The sequence below is a fragment of the Chionomys nivalis genome, chromosome 14 (assembly GCF_950005125.1).
Source record: "Chionomys nivalis chromosome 14, mChiNiv1.1, whole genome shotgun sequence".
Lineage (NCBI taxonomy): Eukaryota > Metazoa > Chordata > Mammalia > Rodentia > Cricetidae > Chionomys > Chionomys nivalis.
Genome location: NC_080099.1, coordinates 42,196,145 through 42,217,294, shown reverse-complemented (window position 1 = coordinate 42,217,294; position 21,150 = coordinate 42,196,145). Strand labels below are relative to the sequence as shown.

The following is a 21,150-nucleotide window of genomic DNA, read 5'->3' as shown; positions in this document are numbered from 1 at the left end:
TCTAGCACAGTTTAGCACAGCTTCTCCCAACTTGCCTCTTAAAAAGCTCTGTCTCGATTGCCTTCTTGCTTTCAGTCAATCCGCTCTCACTCTTGACTCAGCTCCTATTCCACTTTTAGCTGGTTTTCTGATTAGGACACTTTGCCTTGTTTGCTTGTAACCATTCTTTTACTTCTTTGTTATAAATAAAGAGAGAAAATTGGTGTGGGTCATGTAAAATAAATTCTAATGTCAGTTCAAAGTAGATGATCAAATATAACTTCATCTAAATACCTCCACAGGCACGGGGATGCAGTTCAATCTTATTCGGAGCCACAGAAATGTTTGAACCTTTTATGGGCAAAACCAAAACTAAGTTATCCTATCAAGAGTATTGTGATCTACACTAGAGTCAGAATAGAGTATCATTAAATAATATGGGAAAAATTGAGCCTGGCTTAGGTACACCCTTGTGATAGAGCCAGCCATAAGGCTTACTTACCCGAGAGGACACAGCACATAGGTAAGCTGTCACCTGTTATTAAGCTTACATAGAAGCTGGCTGTGGAAGTGGGTGGATTTCCCCATTCAGACCCAGGCATGCTTGTCTGGAAGTGTCTCCAAGACTCCTTGTCCAGGGACAGCCTGGCCCCCTAAGCTTATGACAGGGACAAAGAAAAATAGAAAAATAGCCCCAAAGTGAAAGCCATAGTTCTCCTGAGAGCAGCTAGGAGGAGAGTGTGACTCCAACAAACAGTATTGATTATCCCATGGAATGAAAAGGGCTGCAGTGGGAATGAGAAGCTGGAAGCTTAGTGTTTGAGACTCTTGATTGGAGACTCTAATGTGACTCTTCTTTCCCAGTAGATTTTTTGTGGGTGCTGTATGCCTGTGATTTGAGGTCACCTTTATTTGCTCTCTCAATCAGGCTACTCCAGTTGCTTCTGTTAGATGCTGTGTCTGATTTGACAATGTTTTGCTGTCTGCTACTTCTATTATCTGTTTCTTGCTAATAATTTCTTTGTTCTGCTTGCTACATACTTAATAAACTCATGAGAATTTGGCTATTCTCTGGGTCCCAGTAAAGACTGCTGTGTAATGACTTCTCAAAGAATTACACTATGGCAAAACAAACAAACAAAAAAAAAGTTTCCCCCCCAAATATTTAAGCAATAAACTTAGATATCACCGAACACCAAAACAAAGTAAGTGCCCTCAAAACATGATTTAAATGAAAAAAAGGCAAAAGGAGTGCACTTTATCTCATCCTATTAAGAAATTCAACTTAAAAAAAAAACCTCAATACAATACATGGAACAAAGTAATTTATACAGATGTCTAAGAGGTGGAATTTTTACTGGGTAAATTTTAATTCTTGGTAATTTAGGAACAAATTGCCTAATGAAGTCAAATTTGAGAAAAGTCAGTCATATCATATACTTTTATTTCAAACCCTGAGTATTAATACAATTCAGTTTGATTCTACTAAATTGAATGGTGTGTAGACAGCTCAGGGTAAAATGTAAAATAAGCATGTACCAGGACTTCTGCAAATGCTGTGGGAAGCCAGTGACCTAAAAGTGGTCAGGGCATCTCTAACAAATAAGCAAGCAGGATGTTCCATTTGAAGCGTTCCTTCCTTTCTGATGTGGGAGGATGCAGGTGTGGAGGGGACCTTACATGTTTGGCAGGATTCCACTGCTTAAGAGCAGAGTAACAAGGATGAGCTAATTGAGAACCACAACATCGCTTTGTTTAGTCCCAGGTGAGGTGTGCATGTTCCAACAGATAAAAGACTCACAGTAGAGCACCGCAAAGTCAAACTCTTAACATTTTCAGAATTCAAATTCTGAGCTTCCAGTAATGATGAGTAAATGTCACACTCTGGAAACACAGGGCACCCTTCTGTCTTATTAGGAAAGGACAAAGATCCGAACTGTCTGGCAATAGGAGACTGGCCAACTTCGCCTTCAAACAAACAAGTGACACACAGTCATTAAAAAGGGTTAAGTAAATCTCGGTTTGTATCACAATGCCCTTAAGTGCTTTTCTTTAATGAAACTTTGAAATCATTATGTTAAGCAAAAGCAGTCAGAACAAACATCACATGCATGCTTCTAACTGTATAAAATATCCTGAACAGAGAAATCCAGAGAGAACTGACTAGTGATTGTCAGGGAACAGGGTTAGGTATGGTGTCGGGAGGGGCAGGGTTTCTTCTGAGGGTTGGCCTAGCCTGCTTTCTATTGGTGTTATAATCACCATGGTCAAAAGCAACTCGGGGAGCCCAGTGTTCATTTCATCTTACAACTCACAGCCCATGAAGGGAAGACAGGGCAGGAATTCAGGGCAGGGATCTGGAGACAGGAACTGAAGCAGAGATCATGAACACTGCTTACTGGCTCGTTCTCCATGGCTCACTTAGATTGCTTTTCTGTACGATGCATGACATCCGCCCAGGGTGGCACAAGTTTGAAAAGACTGATGCATCATTTTTCACCCTGTAAACTTTCTGAAATTCAGTGTTAACTTCAAAAATCAACTAAGTTTATTTAAACAAGGCAAGCCTGATTACTCAAGCTCACAAAAAATGCAACACCTGATTTTTAGAACCTAATGTGCTTAAGAAAGTATTTGTGCTTTTAAATTAGAACAGCTCTGTTTAATTAGTCCTCGCTTGAGTAAGTAATCATTTTAATGTATTTGCACAAACACAGGACATTGTGCTCCATCAGCAGATGATGTGCTCATTAACCGGAGTGGGACGTGAGGCGCACGGCCAGGGGAATTATCTCTACCGTGATGCAGAAGCCACTCTCTTGCCACCAGAGCTCATGCTCTAGGGATATTTTTTTTTGGGGGGGAGTAACCATTCAGAGACATTTGTTTTTATACTTTTGACTAGAAACTCTGAAAGCCCTTAAATGTCAATAATTTAATAACTAAAATTTCAATTTCCCTATTGCCTAGTTCTAAGGGTTTAATGAGGAAAGCAGTTTAAAACACAAGGTGGATCTCTGTGAGTTCAAGGCCAGCCTGGTTTACAAGAGCTAGTGTTCCAGGATAGGCTCCAAAGCTACAGCAGAGAAACCCTGTCTCGAAAACCAAAACCAACCCCCCCCCCAAAAAAAAACAACCCAAGAAATTAAAAAAACAGTTCCGTTCTAGTTTTTGCACCTGGCTGAGTAGGTGCAATTCATGGATAGTAGAGAGGAAGTAACTGCCTACACCAGAGATTGGGCTTTATTTAGGTGCCTTGAAAATAAACAAGACATGGGGGGAGGGGAATAAGCTAATGGCAGGTCATTCTCATCTACCCATGAAAAGCATCACAAACCAACTCTTCCTTATGATACTGCCAATAACAACTTGTCATTCCCACTCCACCAGAAACACAATTCTAAGTATAAAGACAAAAAAGGTTTGTTAATTCATATAAAGGGTACTTATGAAAAAGTACTTTTAGATTTTTTTGCTTTTAATAGTGCATGTTTTAATTCTAAAGTTTGGGTTTTAAGACAAGCATGAACTGAGATAAACTGCTTGGGAAATTAAGCCTTTATTTTAAAAAATGTCTTGGGGTTTTAAAATGGAGAGCGTGTAGTAACTAGCAGCTGGGGTTTGATGAGCAATGAAGAACAGGTTGGATGTTGGCATTGCTTGGGTGAACCTGCTTCTTGTATTTGACGTTGAGAGGAGAAATCTTCAAATACGGTCTCAATCTTTGTCACTTTGCTATTGACTCAGTATCCTTGAGAATATATAACTTCCATAACTCATCTTTTTTTTCAAAGGTCCAGATTTTTTATTTGCATAAGGGAAGATGACATAATTTCAGAACTAAATAAAGGTGCCCTTCTGAGTAGGCACTGTAATGTCAACTTAATAATTTTAAAGATAACGGACTGGGGTGATTTAACTGACAATGGTCCCACCAGTTTCATGTTTGAATGCTTGGTCCCCAATGGAACTGTGGAGGAAGGATTAGCAAATGTGGCCTTGCTGATGTGTCCCTGGGGTTGGGCTTTGAGGTTTCCCAGTTTTGGTCTAATCCTCTCTGCGTGTCTACTGACAAAAAAGGATGTGAGTTCTCAGGTAGTGCTCCAGGCACCATGCCTACCTGCCTGCTACCGTGTTTCCTGCTGTGATGGTCAAGGACTTTCTGCAACTGCGAGCCTCCAACACTCTTTCTTCTCTAAGTAGCCTTGGTCTTGTACTTTGTCTCCGCAACAGGACAGCTGACCTTAATTGGCTTTGGAGCATAGTTGAGTACAACTATGACGTATGATTAAGAATACACACTTAGATAATGCTAATTATATATCATTTTCAGTTTGCCCAAACTCTTCATTAGAAACATTCTTCAAAAATTTAATATATAAAATATTTGATTACAGTCTTTTATGCATTTCTAACCAAGAGTGGTGGCGTAGGCCTATAATCCTTCAATAAGATCCAGTTAAAAAAGGAGAGGGGGAAAAAAACTTTAGAGTCCTCTACATGTCCCGACATTATAGCACCCAGCGCTTCCGCACTATTCTCTATTATCTGACAAATGGTCCTGTTTCACTTTCTCTATTTATTCTATAATAAACATCTGACAGTTTTCTAAGTATTACTTAGTTCATCTAACACGATGAACTCCAGTTCTATCCAGTTCTACCCACAAATGACATATCATTGATACCAACATTCCTCATATAAATGTACAAAAATGTTATTATGAAACTCATCATTTTGTAGATTTTCTGATTTCAAAAGATGAGCAAACTTTGTGCCACACATGAAGAACGACGTTTGTCTACAAACCTAGTATGGCTCTTGAAAACTAGGCAATACAGAATTATAGCAAAGATGTAAAATATGCATAAGTACAATTAACCAGCCATATGTTAAATAAGACCCTGGACTTACTACTCTACTCACTGAGTATAAAACCAACAGTGAGGTGTAAAATGTGTCAATCTGTTACACTCATAGTGGCTTTCAATTATTCAAATGGTAAACTTTAAGCTATGGTAAATGCTCAACAAAAAGACTGTCACATACTTTAAACATGTTATATCAGATTTCAACATATACATAAACATGGTTACATTTTCATTAATATTTGTTGATTTTATTTAGTTTCATGAGATAGTATTATATAATTAATGTGCTAAGCAAAATGTTAAAAACATGTATCTGATGCAATTCCACTATGTAGCCATTGTAATAGAAAAATAATTAAAGGTTACACATCTTATTATTTGGTAACTGCTTTCTTGAGCATTGGAATAAATTGTATGCCAGTAGCACACAAATGCATTTAAATCAAACATAGCCAACACCACCACAAAATTATAGAATGATTTAAATAAAAAAAGATTTTGATGAAGGGATCAAATAATAAAAAGATCAGATCTACTTGGGGAATTGGGTAACAGTTGGTTAAATACAACCAAGTGTGAGATAATTTCTCAAGCATTACCTTATTCACTATAAAAAGCAACATATTAACAGAAGACATTCACAAATTTGCCTCAATAATGACTATGTAAATTGAACTAAAAATAAGTGTTAGGAGTTGAAGGTCAGCCTGGGCTTCAAGAGATCCTGCCTCAACATTCAACTGCAAAGCAAACAAAGTAACCTGAGAAGGGGGAGGGGACTGTGCAAAGACTGGAGACATGCTTCTAAGGCAATAGGTTAAGTACGAAAATGTGCCTAAAACTCACCATCAGTATCTAAACCCAGAGGACCAAGAACAAAGGAAGACCATGTGTGTGCGGCTCCTTTTCTACTCGACAACCCTCTCTAAAGCACACTAGGCTAGCACTTGTATTTTGGCTGCTGGCCTCTTCTTATAAAAACAGATCAGATTTTATTTTTCATTCCATCCTTGCTCATATCCATTACTGAATACTGTCCAGAATCTGAGCTGTTTTAAAGCCACGAGTTCACACACAAGATATACAGCATTTTCCTACAGATTCTCTTACCAGATAGTATAATGATACAAACCAAATGAGGTTAAAATCAGGAACTAACACTGTCATTTGAAGTAAAACTGGTTCTCATTTCATGTTTGTCTGGTTCTATACTAGATGATTTCTATTTTGAAAACTTGGTTTAAATCATGAGTCAAAATCAAACCCTAAAAAAAAAATAATAAGAAGACAGAGCAGTAGTTTAGTGAAAATAAACACAACAGCAGAGTTAATTGGGAAAAAATTTAATAAGCATCAAATTCACTATACATTGATAACTGCAATACTGCAATTGTGAAATTTTAAATATTTTTTTCTCAAAAAAAAAGTTAAAGATTTCTTCTTCCTGGGACATGTGGACAGAACTAAGCATCATGTGGCTGGTCCAGATTAGTTGACATTAATGTCTAAACAGCTGTTTACATTTCATGTCCACAAGGTAGACTGTGAACTGCTTGTATCTCTGAATTTCAGCACAGATTTCACGAAACAATTTATAGGAATGTCAAATATTTGAAGTGCAAACTTAGAAAGCTCTGCGCTGGGATTCTGTTTTGTTCAGCTTTACTTCAGTGCACTTGAGGATACAGCAAGTATTTTCTTTCCTAATGACTTGGAAAAATACTTCTACAATAAGACTTGTTACTTCTTTACTGTAACTGGGTTGTTTTTTGAGAAAGATTATCAGCTTTGTGGTTGGTTTCCCAGTTGGTAAAAATCTATCAAAAACATCATAATATAATTTGTAAGGAAAAGAGCTGTTTGTCAAAGGCTGCAGGATCAGGAAAGAAACTGTACTTCTTAGCTGTAAAAGAACAAACACGCAGAGCAAGTTGTCTGCAGATGACTCCACACAAGGCTCAACTGTCCTCTAAAAACGAGCAAAGACTCGTCTACTTCTGCTGCTTCCAGGCTACCGATAATCGGCAAGAGCTGCACTGCAGGAGTTTGCTGGTCCAATTTTAAGAGTCCAATGTCCTTTTTGTGAATTCGGCCCATTGATATCCACATCCCAGACAAATCAGTTCAAAAGACGGAAATCAGGGCAAAGACTCCATACAATAAAGCACAAGGATATGCCACTAAAAGTTGTTGTCCGTCCATGGCTAATGCAGAAATAAAAATTTTGGAAGCAGAAAAACTACACCAGCCAATAATCGTTGCAGTGAGAAGAATTCCTACCATTCCTCTGCAGCGGGGAAAAAACAAACAAAAAACATGGGAAAGATGAGTAAGATTAGATACTGAAAACCAATCCAAACTACAGCTATACCCTATTGTGAAGGGAGGGATTTTTAATTCACTGTTTTGAGAAGAGGCACAAGCAGCCCCACACTACCACAGATTATGCATTTGTGGAAACCACAAGGCTTAGCACAACTGGAGAGCAATGGATAAGCCTCAAGACATTCTAAAATCCACACACAGACATATGCAGAAACAAGACTATTTTTGTCAAACTCAGAAATGTATTTGCATAGTGACTTCAAGAATACCCAACCATTTAATGTAAACAGTGTAATTTCTTGCTCCTTTAAGCTATTTCCCTGCTTTGGCACTACTGGTACTTGGGTTGGCTTCCTTTACTGAAGGGTGGATGCTTGGCATGGTTAGGATGCTCAATAGCTTGGGATCTCTCTCCACTCACATCAGCATTCCCTTTCCCCACTACTGCATATGTGTTTCCTAATCATATGATCTCAAGAAGTCCAACTGCTTCAAGATTAACAGAACCAGAACATTAAGGAAGCTAAACAGAATTTTCATATAAATGAACTGAACTTTTCCATGTGTTATTTAATGATCACAACTATTCACTTCATTGATGCTATGGTATTGGTAAACACACAAGTAGTATAACTTTTGATCAAAGGTAAAACTGAGATAGTACAGAAGACTTCAAATCTCAATTTCACCTTCACTGTTAATCACCCAAAACACACAGAGCAGAGTTCAAATCTATATGAGGCACAATAGATAGGTTTTCTGTATTGGGGTTTTATCTCAAACTGAAGATGAAATAAATCGCACTACATAGAACTGGCCAACTAAATCTGAGTTTAAGATCAGTACTTACTGTAAAGAAAATACCACTGCAAAGCTGGATAGCAGGATCATGGGAAGAAGACAATACCCCAGGACACTTGCCACACAACCAAATGAGACACCTGTCATACTCATTAAATTTAACAAACAAAACATTCCTAAACATCCAATTGCACTGATTCCATATACGTAGCCAAATTGGATTTTGCCAGCCTACAGAAAAAGAAAATAGATTAGAATAAAAACTGTCATTTGGGCCTCATTTTACATTAAATGATGCATGTATAAAATACTTAATTCACAAGTATCAAAGTCTATAGAGGTGCATTAGAAGGGGACAAAGCAGACAGGTTCCACACTCTTCTATTTCAATAAAAAATTTGTTTTTATAGAATATATTGAGTATACTTTTTCTCCCTCCCAATCCTCCAAGATCCTCCCCACACTACTCTATACACTTTTTCCTTTCTTTACCTCTTTAAAACAAACAAACAAATATACAATACATACATACACACAAACCCACAAAACCACAAAATTGGAAACCAAAATATTCAAGCTAAAGACTAACAAAAAAGAAAACAAAAAACAAAAAAACCAAATCAAGCCAAAACAATGTCCAAGCACTGCTGTATGAGACAAAGTCCACAAAAATACCATTGAGTTCCTTTTGTGTCAGCCCTCTCTACTGCTGGGCATGGGCCATTCCCTGAAGTGGGTTAATATATCCAGTGAGAGTCTACTGGAAACGACTAAATTTTCCCTTTGAATTGAGTATCAATTGCAGACAGCTTCTTGGTCAGGAGCAGAAGTCCATGTCCATTTCTCCCTCAGTGCTGGGACCCTGTCTGGCTTGAATCTGTGCGGGTCCTAACTTCAAATGCTTCTTAACTTTGATACACAACTTCCCAACACAGATATTTCACTGTATTTCTTGTTGGCATTTAAGCGTGATATACAACTGACCAAATAAAAGGGGAAACAATCTAGGAAAAATAGAAGGCAGGGCCCAGAGAAGAGGGTGAGAAAACCAGGTGAATACAATGGGAAAGAACCTTTTCCTTTTCACTGTTTTTCCAAATTCTATGTTGGATTCTACAGTCCTTTGATTAAAAACAAAAGCATACACCTTGGAAGTTCTACTTTTATAAAACATACTATCTAGACATGGTGGCAAAAACCTTTAATTTCCAGACTTAGGAGGCAGAAGTAGGCAAATCTCTGAGTTCAAGGCTAAGGTGATCTACATAGTGAGTTCCAGAACAGGCAGGATACAAATTACTGAATGGATTTCAGACAGCAGTCATGAGATAATTACAACCTTCCCACATGAAAAAAACTCTCATGAAAACAGGAGTGCAGAGAAATCCCAAACAGGATCTTTGCTATGTGAAACTTTTGGTATATAAGACTAAATCTTGAGGCCTTTGCTGGACGTGGTGTTTACCTGTAAATATCTGATATAGGCTGTGGTAGTTTAAAGAAGCTGAGTTCACTGAAGAGTGAATTACTGGAGCAATAACAATAAATTCTACCTTGGACAGTGCTCTTAGCTTTGCAAAATATTGTTGTATACCCCGTCCTTTATTTTGAGACAGGGTCTCACTCTAATCTAGACTGGTCTCAAAGTCAGAAATCCGCCTGCCTCAGCCTCTCAAATGCTAAGATTACAGGTAGAAGACTTATGCTCAGCTGCCTGTTTTTAGTTCAAAACAAGCTGGGTGTGGCTGCACATCAAAGCAACCCTGTTAGGCGAGTGGGCAGCACAGGGTTAGTATCCACAGAGGGATGTGAAGGACTCACCTGCCAGGTCAAGGGCTAAGTTGGGTGCTGTGTGTAAGACCAGGTCTTCCAGCTACAGATACTATTTTCTATCACTTACAATTTTTAGCTCTTGTAATTCAGACTGAGTGAAAACAAATAGCAACTTTTTCTTTCAATGTACTTTAATATGCCTGGAGAACTGGGAAGTAGAGACAAAAACTTCCCATTCTTTAATATTTTAATTCACTAGGAGTTAAAATGTACAGGAAAGCCATATAATAAAACACTGACCCAGGGCTAGACATTCGTTATGGTTAATTTAAAATCTGACACAGCCTACAATCCCCTCGGAAGAGCATGTCAATGACTGCTATCCACATCAGGTTAGCCTGTGGGCAAGTCTGTAGGGGAAAGAGGTTGGCACAACTGTCTGGCTTTGTGTTCTGAGCTGTGTAGAAAAGGTGAGCTGAGGGGGTATGAATGCATCTATTTCTGTCTGCTCTAGACTGTGGATGGAATAGATTATCTGAAATTGTGGGCATCTGACATTCAGGCAGTGATGAACGGACTGGAATTGAGAACGGAGCTAAAATGATCACTTCTGTTGTAAGGTCCCCAGCCCTAAGTCCTCTGGGTGTGTTACCATATGACATAAACCAAACGAGGACAAGTTAAAACAATAAATCCACTACCTCTATTTTCTTTTAAAAGTGGAACAACAGTAAAAAATATTGTCAATTTCTTAAAAATAGGAAATTCTGATGTTTACGTTTTTCTTATTTTTCCCTAATAACTGGACTACTTCTTACAAGACATTTTTTTTTCTTCGAAACAGTACCTTATATGTAACCCAGCCTGGCCTAGAATTCATAATATTCCTGCTTCAGTCTCTCAAGGCTATGATTACAGCTGTAGTCTATCTCCTACATTTGGCTAAAAAAATGTTGTTGCATGTTGCACAATACTTACTATTGATAGAGAACTAAGGAATTCGTATAAATTCCAGAAACTCAATATATCCTAAAACCTACCAAAGACTGAGTCCCAACATCTTCTGGTAGAATATTTAGAATCCTTCTTTAGTCTTACCAGTAGCAGCGTGGCTCCAAAGGCAAGGCAGAACACCACAGGTCCTGCCAGGTCGGTCTCGTTCATAATGCTGCCGTCAGCCACTCTCAGGGGGTGCAGCACTGTCAGCGTTTTTTGCCAGATGTGATCAAAATTGATACCCAATTCTAAGATAAAGAGAAAAGAAGAAAGTCAGAATTTGTGGTATGTCATTAGCAGTTTTATAAATTTACCTAAAATTTTTACATTTGAAAGTTCATTACTCCAAAGTATCAAAAACAAATAGCTACTCTTTCTGTTTCAAAATAGTATTCAACACTGGACACTCTTGTTATGAATTTTAGGATTGTGATGTTTTCTAGAATCAGTACTGGAACACGACCCAGGAACAAAGAGGGTGCAGAAATGGTCAATGATAGTTTACTCTCCTCTGGACCATTCTACATGCTGCTGATTCCACTGATGCCAAACCCCTGCTTTAGAAAGGATACAGGCATGGTGAAACAGATACATCCTACCTCATATTCAGAGTACAAGAAAAGGTAGACACAGTTAACAAAAGGATTCTTTACCTGGTGCTTCAGGAATACCCATGTACCTCATGGAAGCAGATACAATTATGCCCTAGGCATCTGTGTTCAGATTTCTACAATATTATTTGAGAACCACCATGTTTTTTTTTTTTGGTTTTTCGAGACAGGGTTTCTCTGTGGTTTTGGAGCCTGTCCTGGAACTAGCTCTTGTAGACCAGGCTGGTCTCGAACTCACAGAGATCCGCCTGCCTCTGCCTCCCGAGTGCTGGGATTAAAGGAGTGCGCCACCACCGCCCGGCTAACCACCATGTTTTATGCAATCAATAGTTCTATTAGTTTATTTCCACACAGAACTATAAATACAATTCTAATTGCTTTCATATCTTCTATGGGCAGAATATAATTAATAATCTGAATAAAAGCTGATGCTCACACTGTTATATTAAATATTACTTCTTCAAAGAAATGGTCCATTTTGGCCCAATATAAACTCTCCTCTTAATAAGTTCCTGACTAAAGGCTAGCTACTGTTTTTCACAGAGAGAAAATCTCCACCTCAGGCTTTGTTCACAAAACCAACTGGAGACCAGGGCATATGCTGGGCACCTTGAGTCTCAAAATCCAACCTCTGAAATGCTCTGAAATTGAAAGCTTTGACACAATATAATAGTCAAGCTGTTTTAAGTTAAGGATGATATCAAGCATTTGTGAGGCCAAGGAAGGAGGACTGCTGCAAGTTTGAGGTTAGCCTTGGCCTCACAGCACAATCCTGTCTCAGGGAAAACAAAGGGAACGGGTAGCATTTCAGACTTTCCAATTAAGGATGCCAAACCAGTGACGTTTACAGAGATCCTGGAAAATTCTAACTACTTTAAAATGGAAAACATGTCTGGCCTCATGCTTTTCAGACGGCCTGAACCATTCCATCCCACCTTCTAACAAAGGAGGCTCCTCCTCAAAGCTGTCTCCGTAGAATTGCTGAGGTGCAGTCTGAGGATAGGCCTGGGTTGGCTGATAAATCTGCCCCGTGTATGTTTGCTGTGGCTGCATCATGTCTGGAGGGACAAATCGGCCTTGTTGCGAGTAGTCATAGCCAGCATACTGCCTGGATACAAAGAAAATTTGTAAGTTTTACTCTTAGTATTTTAACCAACTGACAGTATTTCCAGATTCTTTTTTTTTCTTGACAGCTAAAGAATGTTCAGTCACTTCCAAACCGCTTTCTAGGATGCCCACAAAGAAACAGTGCCGAGACTATGACTGACAGGTGGACAAGAAGGGTGTTCTTACAGAGAATCCTCTTATGGCCGTCAGCATTTCTATGTCAGCATATAAGCAGAACAGCTATCACACTTTTAAATATCAGGATATCAACAAATAGAAACAAGTTAGGATTATTTTCTTCCCCTAGTGACACTAAGAGAATGTCACAATATATTTTGAAATAAATGTATGCTGCAGATGATAAGTGAAGGTCTGCGATGACAGACTTGACTATATTTTCCCAATTTGGATACAGATTAAATTATTCTTTCTTACACTTCATAGTATGATAGTGTGCAAATGAGAAGGTCTGTCTAAGAAACACCAGTTTCAAACTGGGGGGACAGGGACCCAAGCATGTTTTTTGTCACAGCGTTCTGAATATAACACAATGTCCTCAGGTCATCTTGTGTTCGAGTCGAGGTTTAAAATGTTCAAAGTGACTGTACAGTTGCTGCCTCACTGGATCTACACCAAATCCCAGGTCTTCAGAAGGAACTCTGCCCTGGCATTTCAGTGACTAGGACGGAACGGACTGTACTTACTATCTGTGAATACCTGTCTTACCACATGTCCAGCATTTCAGTGCACTAATAATTATAGAATGGGTGGTATGAAGTTAAAAGATTATTTTAAAGATATTTCAAAAAGAAAGTCCTAGAAATATTTAGTCAACTTATTTTTTGATTACTTCTGGTTTCTGCTTGAAAAATGCAAAAATGTAATGATAGCCATTAATATTAAGATTTAAAAAAAAAAAACAAATTTAAATTAATTGTCTTAAATTTAAAAAATTAAAGCAATGGTAAATGTTCAGCTACCCGAAGTCCTTTTTAGAGATTTGAATAGTACATACAATGTATACTTGCACAATACGCAGTTTTGTCACTCAACGTGGAATCTGTTACTGTAATAGCGAAAGGAGAGAAATAGCTGTATGTAAAGATAATGCAACATGTGCATAAGGAGTTGCTATACATCTGTTAAAAATGAAGCAATTTCATGTCTACTGATAAATAACAATCAAGAAATGCCGAGGGAAAATATAATGCTAAAAATACCACATACTGTATACTTTATAAAATAAACATACTTTTTAAAAAATGTTTATTTATTTACTTAGTATGTATACAATATTCTGTCTGCATGTATGTCTGCAGGCCAGAAGAGGGCACCAGACCTCATTACAGATGGTTGTGAGCCACCATGTGGTTGCTGGGAATTGAACTCAGGACCTCTGGAAGAGCAGGCAATGCTCTTAAACACTGAGCCATCTCTCCAGCCCCCCCCCCCCCATACTTTTCTTACACTATCTCCAGAGTACACATGAGAAACTTTTAACCACAGCTACTGTTAAGTAAAGAAACCTGGAACTAAAAAGATGCAGAGTGCCAAATTTTCATATAGACTGTTGTACCTTTAAATATGTCGGGCAGCATTTATTATTATTTATTATTATTATTGAGATTAGCTAGTGATATAATCCTGACTTGCTGGCAAGTTGTGCCCACCATGCAATAGTGAAATAATGGTTATGGGAATAACTATTTCTGATTGGCTATGGGGTCTGCACCATAGGCAGCATTTCATGTCTGGTACCATAAACTTGGTCAAAAGCCCATGGCTGGGAAGATCATAGGCTATAGGGGGAACCCAGTACTGCTCTTTTGTTGAAAGCCCATGCTATTAAACTACATTCTGAACATCTATGCTTATACCCATAGACTAGTGCTGCTCAGTTTTGGTCAGAGAAAGTTTTCTTTTGCAGTGAGTAGTGGTCAATGCAGAGACTCAGGACTAGTCAGAGTGCCAAGTGCAGAGAATACTGAACGCCCAGCTGTGGTCGGGCCACCTACATCAGTCTCCCATCACTCAAGGCTTAGAGAACTTCAGAGAAGGACAGAAAGAATGTAAGACCCAGAAAACATGGGAAAGCTGTGAAATGCTGACTTCTGGATGTGACCTGAGTGTTGCACACATAAGCTGAGAGTCGCTGTGGTTACCTGAACAAGCCTGTACAAATTCTACCACGGTCTGGGGAGGGACCCCTAAGACTCCACCCTTGTTGGCTACTGGCAGCTGACAGCTCAGGGAATAGTCTTTTTTTTCAGGACACACCCACCAGACAAGTTGTTCACGACCCGTGTGCATATGCAGTACTAATTAGAATCAGGATGTTATTAATAACCATAAAAAAGAGGACACGCAGCTGGGAGAGAGATGACTAGAAGCTCCAAGGAGCCAGAGAAAGGTGGTGAATGGAGATGACCAATACACACTGTACACATGTAACAAGACTTTCAAAGAATAAAAAGGCTAAAATCTAAAAGTCAATTGGCTAATTCTAAAGTAAGCTACTGCGATAAGGAAGTACACCTGAACTACTGCAAACATCCTAAACACACTTTTCCAATGTTACTATGTGCAAAGCACTACTTAGTAAGTGCTTAACTGTCTCATATTAACTACAACTCTATGAAATGAGCCTACTATTGTCCTTACTATAAAGCTATGTAAATTGAAATTTGGGTTAAAATAATTTGCCACTGTGGTGCCACAATTCAAAACCAGGTTATTTAACTCCAGTGGCCATCAACTCTTAATAACTAACAAACACCACTTCACAATCCTTTACACAGATTACTTCAAAGTTACATTCCAAATCTGCAGTTTCCCAGCTTTTCTGGAAAGACAACATGCTGATATCTTCTGAGGGGCACACCCACTCACACAAGAACCACCTTTATCAGGGTTAGCTAGTTGAGCAAGGATAACAATTCTCTTTTCCTGAATTAGTAGAATATGCTGTTGGGTTGATCTGTTAGTATTTATCAGAGTCCATGACATCACAAGAAAATTTCCACACATATGTTTCTACAAGCTGACTAAATAGATTGTAGTTTATTCCTGGGGGAAAGCAGGGAGAAGGAGGGAAGGAGGAATACAAAAAGAACCCAGAGAGAATAGTCTAGCGAGCAGTTCTAAATGCTTTAGTTTTAAGAGTTCCTTCAGGAGCTTTACCTATCAATATTCACTATCAAGGAATTTAGAAATTTAAAATATTTACTAATTCAGCCAGGTGGTGACACACGCCTAAGAGGCAGAGGCAGAGGCAGGAGGATATCTATGTTCAAGGCTCACAAAGTGAGTTCAAAGACAGCCAGGACCATGACAAAGAGAAACCATGATTAGAATAAAATAGCTCTGGCATATCTAGAGCTGACTCCATAGACCAGTCTGGCTTCAAATCATAGAGATCCACCAGTCTATTGAGTACTGGGACTACAGGTATGCACCAACATATAACATATTCAATTCTAAACATCAGAAAATCACGTTTGTTAAAACTGTTCCCAATTTCATCAAGAATAAAATGTCTGACTGCTAGGAAGCTATTGAAGATGAACACTAGTTTTCCAAAATACGCATTTTGTCTAAAACTTGGGATTGGTTAACAAATACTAGCAGCTATTTTCCTTGAAACAACAGGTTCATTTACTAATCTTTGAAAAATTATCTGCGAAGTACAAAATTCTGACTAAAAACAGTGTGTCCATTGTTTCAAATGAATATGGTCCCCAAGAAAAGCAAGTGGTTCAGTGAGCACATTAAGCAGCCTGTGTATCTTCCTAGAGACAGTGTACTTTCAGTATGGAAGAGAAGTGTTGTGTGACACCCAGCACTAAAAAGATGTGTACTAAGGACCAGGACTGAATAACAATCATATTCTTCTTGCTTCATTGGGGATTCTTAAATGAAACTGCCTTATTCCACCTTCTCAAGCAGGTGGTGAGGACAAGCGCAATACTAGTTCCTTATTTAGATTCAGGTACCAGCAGAACAAACATTATTTCTGCAATGTAAGCGCAACTGTTAGTGAAAGGCACAAAATAATGTTGCTATGAACAACTTGTGAATTTAGAAGATCTCTAAAATGTGTCCTAAGAATCCTGTAGAGCATGGAGTTCACAGTAAGCACCACTGACTAAAACCAGAGGTGCTGCAAGCAAGCCCACTCCAGAGGTGGGGCTGTCACCCCACTTTCCAAATGCAGTGTCAATGAGACTGCACTGTGGGGCTTACTGCTTCCCCATCCTGCCAGGACCTGTTCTCACCAATTTGAGTCACAGTGGATCGCAAACCAAACTGTGTTATGGCATGTATGGTTTTTACAGCGACAGTTTCATAGCAGGCAAAGTAACATATGCTAAACCAGCATTGTCATAAGCTCTGTGTGCCATTGTAATAAGCAACAGCAAAGATAAAACCTCTTACCACAGGCTATCTACTTATGTTCATAAAAATGGTTCATAAAGATATTATCAGATAAGTTAAAGGTAAAAAATATAACAATTCTCGGCTTCTTAAAAATAGGTGATTGGTTATTACTATATAAAAATTTTAGGGGCTTATCTAGAAAACTACATGGGATCGACTCATATGACATGGTAAAATACAAGTAAGAGGAACCCATAAAATATCAAAGTTGATCTCATGGGCAACTGCAGAACTGCAGCAAGGCTAACAAGTCAAACTTTAAGGCATTCCAGATAGTAAGCTCTTTGAACCTAGATTTTTCCTAACTAAAGTTATCACTGATTTCTGTTAGCAGTTAGCGAAGCAAAAGGAACATGAGCTGGTACGCTGAGATAATATTCAAAATATAATTAGGTGGCAGATCTATTTGCAGGCCATATAGAAGCAAATGAGTTTATTTTTTCAAGAAAGCATTGGAAATTCACATGTATTATGCTTTAGCATTCCTTTTGTTTTTCCAATTATAATTCATAAACCTGTGTTCCAGCTGATAGCTATGGCTACATAAAGTATCTCCACTAGTATGAAGCCATGCTTACTGGCATACGAGTTGGTTACAATGGAAGGAGAGTACTCAGCAATACTTAACTGCCATGTGGAAAAGCGACCTCAGATGATTGTGGTGTAAGGAGAGGACGAGTCAGAGGTAAGTTACAGAAACACGGTCAGGACACAAAACTGGAAGGAGATTAACCTGGAAAACTGCACTTCAATTGCAAAACTTCTAATAAGTCTAAAGATAAAAGATTATTTGGCCAAAAAAAGGTCGACAGTGTCAGGCTCTTCAAAGTTCTGTTGTTTAGGGATTTTTCAGGTGGACTCAGATCAAAGTTACATCCATTTGCTCTCAAATACACAAAGATCTCACTAACATATATTACTTTCTAATTCTGCCCAATTAACCAATTTGGAAGAAACAACCCACATATAGTTGAGAACTTAATAGAAAGAAAAATCCTAATTCATAGAAGGAATTTTTACAAACTCTTTTCATTCAACAGGTTAAGTTGAAAGGTATAACACACACTCACACACACACAAAACTTAGCTATCTATGCCTCAAATTAAATAGATTCAAATAACCTTTGGGTTATAAAAAAAAATAGCCAGAATTTTCTCTGTACTTAAAAAAGTTTAGGCACATTTATTTACACATACTAACATAAACACAGTCTAGTCGAGTCTGTATCTCATGAACTGACTGGACTCATAGCTTTCCTTTGCTCTTGTCCAGCAAGAGTCTTCATGAAACTGAATTCAAGATCTACGAATGTACACCAATGACACATAAGTTGCATGAAGTTATATGCATGTTTATATGGGTATGTATGACTATATCCATGCAATTCTGGAAAACAGGCCCATCACTGCTGTAAGATTCTCAGAATATAAGACTACATGAAAAGGGGTAAGCCCAAGACATTCCCTTGTTCAAGAGGGAGACCAGTAAGATTCATCTCATCATCCCAAGGGACTAAGGACAGGTCTAGAAGAGACAGACTGAAAGCCTTCGAAATACCCCAAACACCAGAGATTAGAGAGGATCTTATTGTTAACAGTTCAGAACCTAAAGTCGTTGAATTCTCTTCTTCAATCATAAACTGATCATTTCTCTGGTCCCAGCCATCATACCTCAGTATGAAGAGTAATAAAAATGACTATCAATTGCCGTATCAAAGTCACCAGGTGACTCATAGTGGGGAGCATACACTGTTAACCTGTGTCACTGAGCTCCTTCAATTGCTGTTCATAAAGTCTGAAATCACACTGACTCACCTACCAAATAAGCTATCAAAAAACTTTATTTTTTAGTGAATAAATTAGCCTTTTATTCTAGGTACCCAAAGCACCTACTCAAACCACTTGTAAATATTATTTCGACGGGCTATTTATCTTTCTTTGGCACACTAGAAGGCTTTCTTTCAGAAAATAACAAATTATAAACAGGCTAACCCCTTCATATGCTAACCAAACATCATATCTTTTTCTAGGCAAAAAGAAGAAAAAAAAAATCACATTCCTGAATAGGACTAAGTTCACAGATCCATTTTTTTAAAAGGTAGAATCAGGCATTCTGAATACATTCTTCCGCTAATTATAGACTAAGTAAGTTGCCAAAGCTGAAAAGTTACTTGCTGTAGGGTCCTCCACTTCCTCCATAGTCATAGGACTGCTGAGATTGCTCGTCGATGCTGTAACTTGTTTGGTAGAAACCGCTGTTTAAGTTGTCAAAGCCTGACATTGCAAACAATCTGCAACAGGAGAGAGAGGGCAAACACCGTTTACACGCTAGGTCCTGCTTGATTTGCCTGTGCTCTTCTGCTTAAGCGAACGTCCCCAGAAGACAGAAAGCGTCTCAGGAACCGGGATCAACATCTGGAGGGGGCCTGAGGGTGGGGTGGGGGTCCCAGGAGACTCTTGGACCCTGGGGAGCGGATGGACCCGAGGCTGGGGCGAGGTCCGGCGGAGGCTCCGCTCCAGAGAGATGGAAAACGGGCGGCGCGGGCGCGGCCCTGGGTCTTGAGGGGAACTGGGGGGTCTGGGGAAAGACCACAGCCCGCGCTAACAGACCAGGCCGCCGGCTCGCACAACTGATGACGGAGGCCGAAAAGGGGTACACGGGCCGGGGACACTCACCGAACGCTCCAGCGGCGGCGGCGGCAGCTCCAGCAGCCCCTCGTAACCCCACAAACACAGTTCCAGACCCTGCAGTAGCCTTGTTGCTACGTGTCAGCGGCCAAAGAACTGCTTCCGGGACACGCACGCCCGCGCAGGCGTGTTAGCGGGCTTTGCGCCGCCGGGTTCGGTTGACCGCCCCGGTTGTACGTGTGCGTCGGCCGGGTGGGGGCGGGACTTACCGATGCGCAGTCCTGATTGACTCGTCGTGTGACGGGCCAATAGGGAGCAGGGAAACTGCTTCCGGCAACTCGGTTGCGGCGGAGACTGGGGCGCGCCGACGAATCCGCGGCTGGTTGCTAATGCGGAGGAGGCCTATCTCTTGCTGGTGGGCGGGAGGACGGACAGAAACGCTGGGTGACTCGGGAATCGCCGCGGATTCTCTGGACTCGCCGATTCAGGCGCTGCACTGAGGATTTTATATTTATTCTTGAGTCGTTATAGCCCAGTGGTTTTGCTTTTGTGAGTCTTAAGTTCATTCTGTGTTAGCAGCTGGAAACAGTAGGGTCCGGCACCAGTAATTACTAAGTGATACTCATTAGCAGCTGTTACTGTGACTAAGAATGGCCATATGCCCATCTCTTATACTGTGTGAACTGTCTAAGGCTTGATGCTCACATTGTCTCATTTAATGTCTTTATCATTCACTTGCGTACAGAGTGCATTACACAAATTGCTAACATTTAATGTAAAAAACGTGCAGCCGTATTTATTCGTCCTAAGAAGTAATATTTATTATTTGACCAATGAGTGTGCTAGTTTACAATATTTAATTAGGTAAGTTCATATTTAATTAGTGTATATGTGTGCATACATATTAATGCTTCTATATATGTGTTAAAGTCCACCTCAAATATCCTATCTCCGTTACTCAAACTATTTCCCAAGTCCTCAGAAAGAAATGTTTAAAAACAACAAAAGGCATATGAAGAGCTGTTTTAAAGTATGCTGATGCATGGGCCACAGCAGCTGTGATACTGGCATACCCATTCTTTTCTTGTAGTTTAGAAAAGATTGGTAAGCAGAAGCACTTCGTGGGCTTTTCATTTCTTGGGATTTGATGAAAGGAAATAAGAATAAACTGATGGTTTGAAGTAAATGTTTTCAGTCTCTATTAATTTCCGAGTCTGTTCTAACAAAGTAGCACAAATCGAGCAGCCTAGCCAAAAACTGTTTTCTCATCTCTAAAATGCTCACGTTCAAAGTCAAAGTTTACAGGACTGCTTCCCTTTGAGGGCTGTAGGGGGTATCTGCACTCACCTGTCTCCCAGGTGTTGGTGGATACCGCAGATCTCAGTGGTTCTTGGTTTATAAATACATTTTATAAATACATCAGTCCAGCCTCTATCTTTATTGTGATATAGAATCTTACCTGTTCGTCCCCACAGATCTGTCTCATTGCAGGTCTCGCTGCGTCCCAGTTTGCCTTCCAAAAGGCCATCCATTCTTGTCAGGAGCCATTTCCCCCAAAAATTATTGCAGGAACCATTGCCCTGGGGAGTTTGCAGAGAGCCCCACATCCTAACGGTATTTGA

At 39.4% G+C, this 21,150-nt stretch overlaps 1 protein-coding gene across 1 annotated transcript; it reads right to left on the bottom strand.

Moving 5' to 3' along the window:
• Positions 1-6,150: 6,150 nt before the first annotated feature.
• Yipf5 (Yip1 domain family member 5) lies at positions 6,151-19,655 on the bottom strand. The gene is made up of 6 exons (XM_057789308.1): positions 19,577-19,655; positions 19,072-19,191; positions 12,292-12,464; positions 10,848-10,993; positions 8,026-8,207; positions 6,151-7,137 (listed from the first exon to the last, which is right to left on the bottom strand). The coding sequence occupies exons 2-6, from the start codon at positions 19,179-19,181 to the stop codon at positions 6,975-6,977; spliced, it is 774 nt and encodes a 257-aa protein (XP_057645291.1). The 5' UTR covers positions 19,182-19,191; positions 19,577-19,655; the 3' UTR covers positions 6,151-6,974.
• Between the last annotated feature and the right edge of the window lie 1,495 nt (positions 19,656-21,150).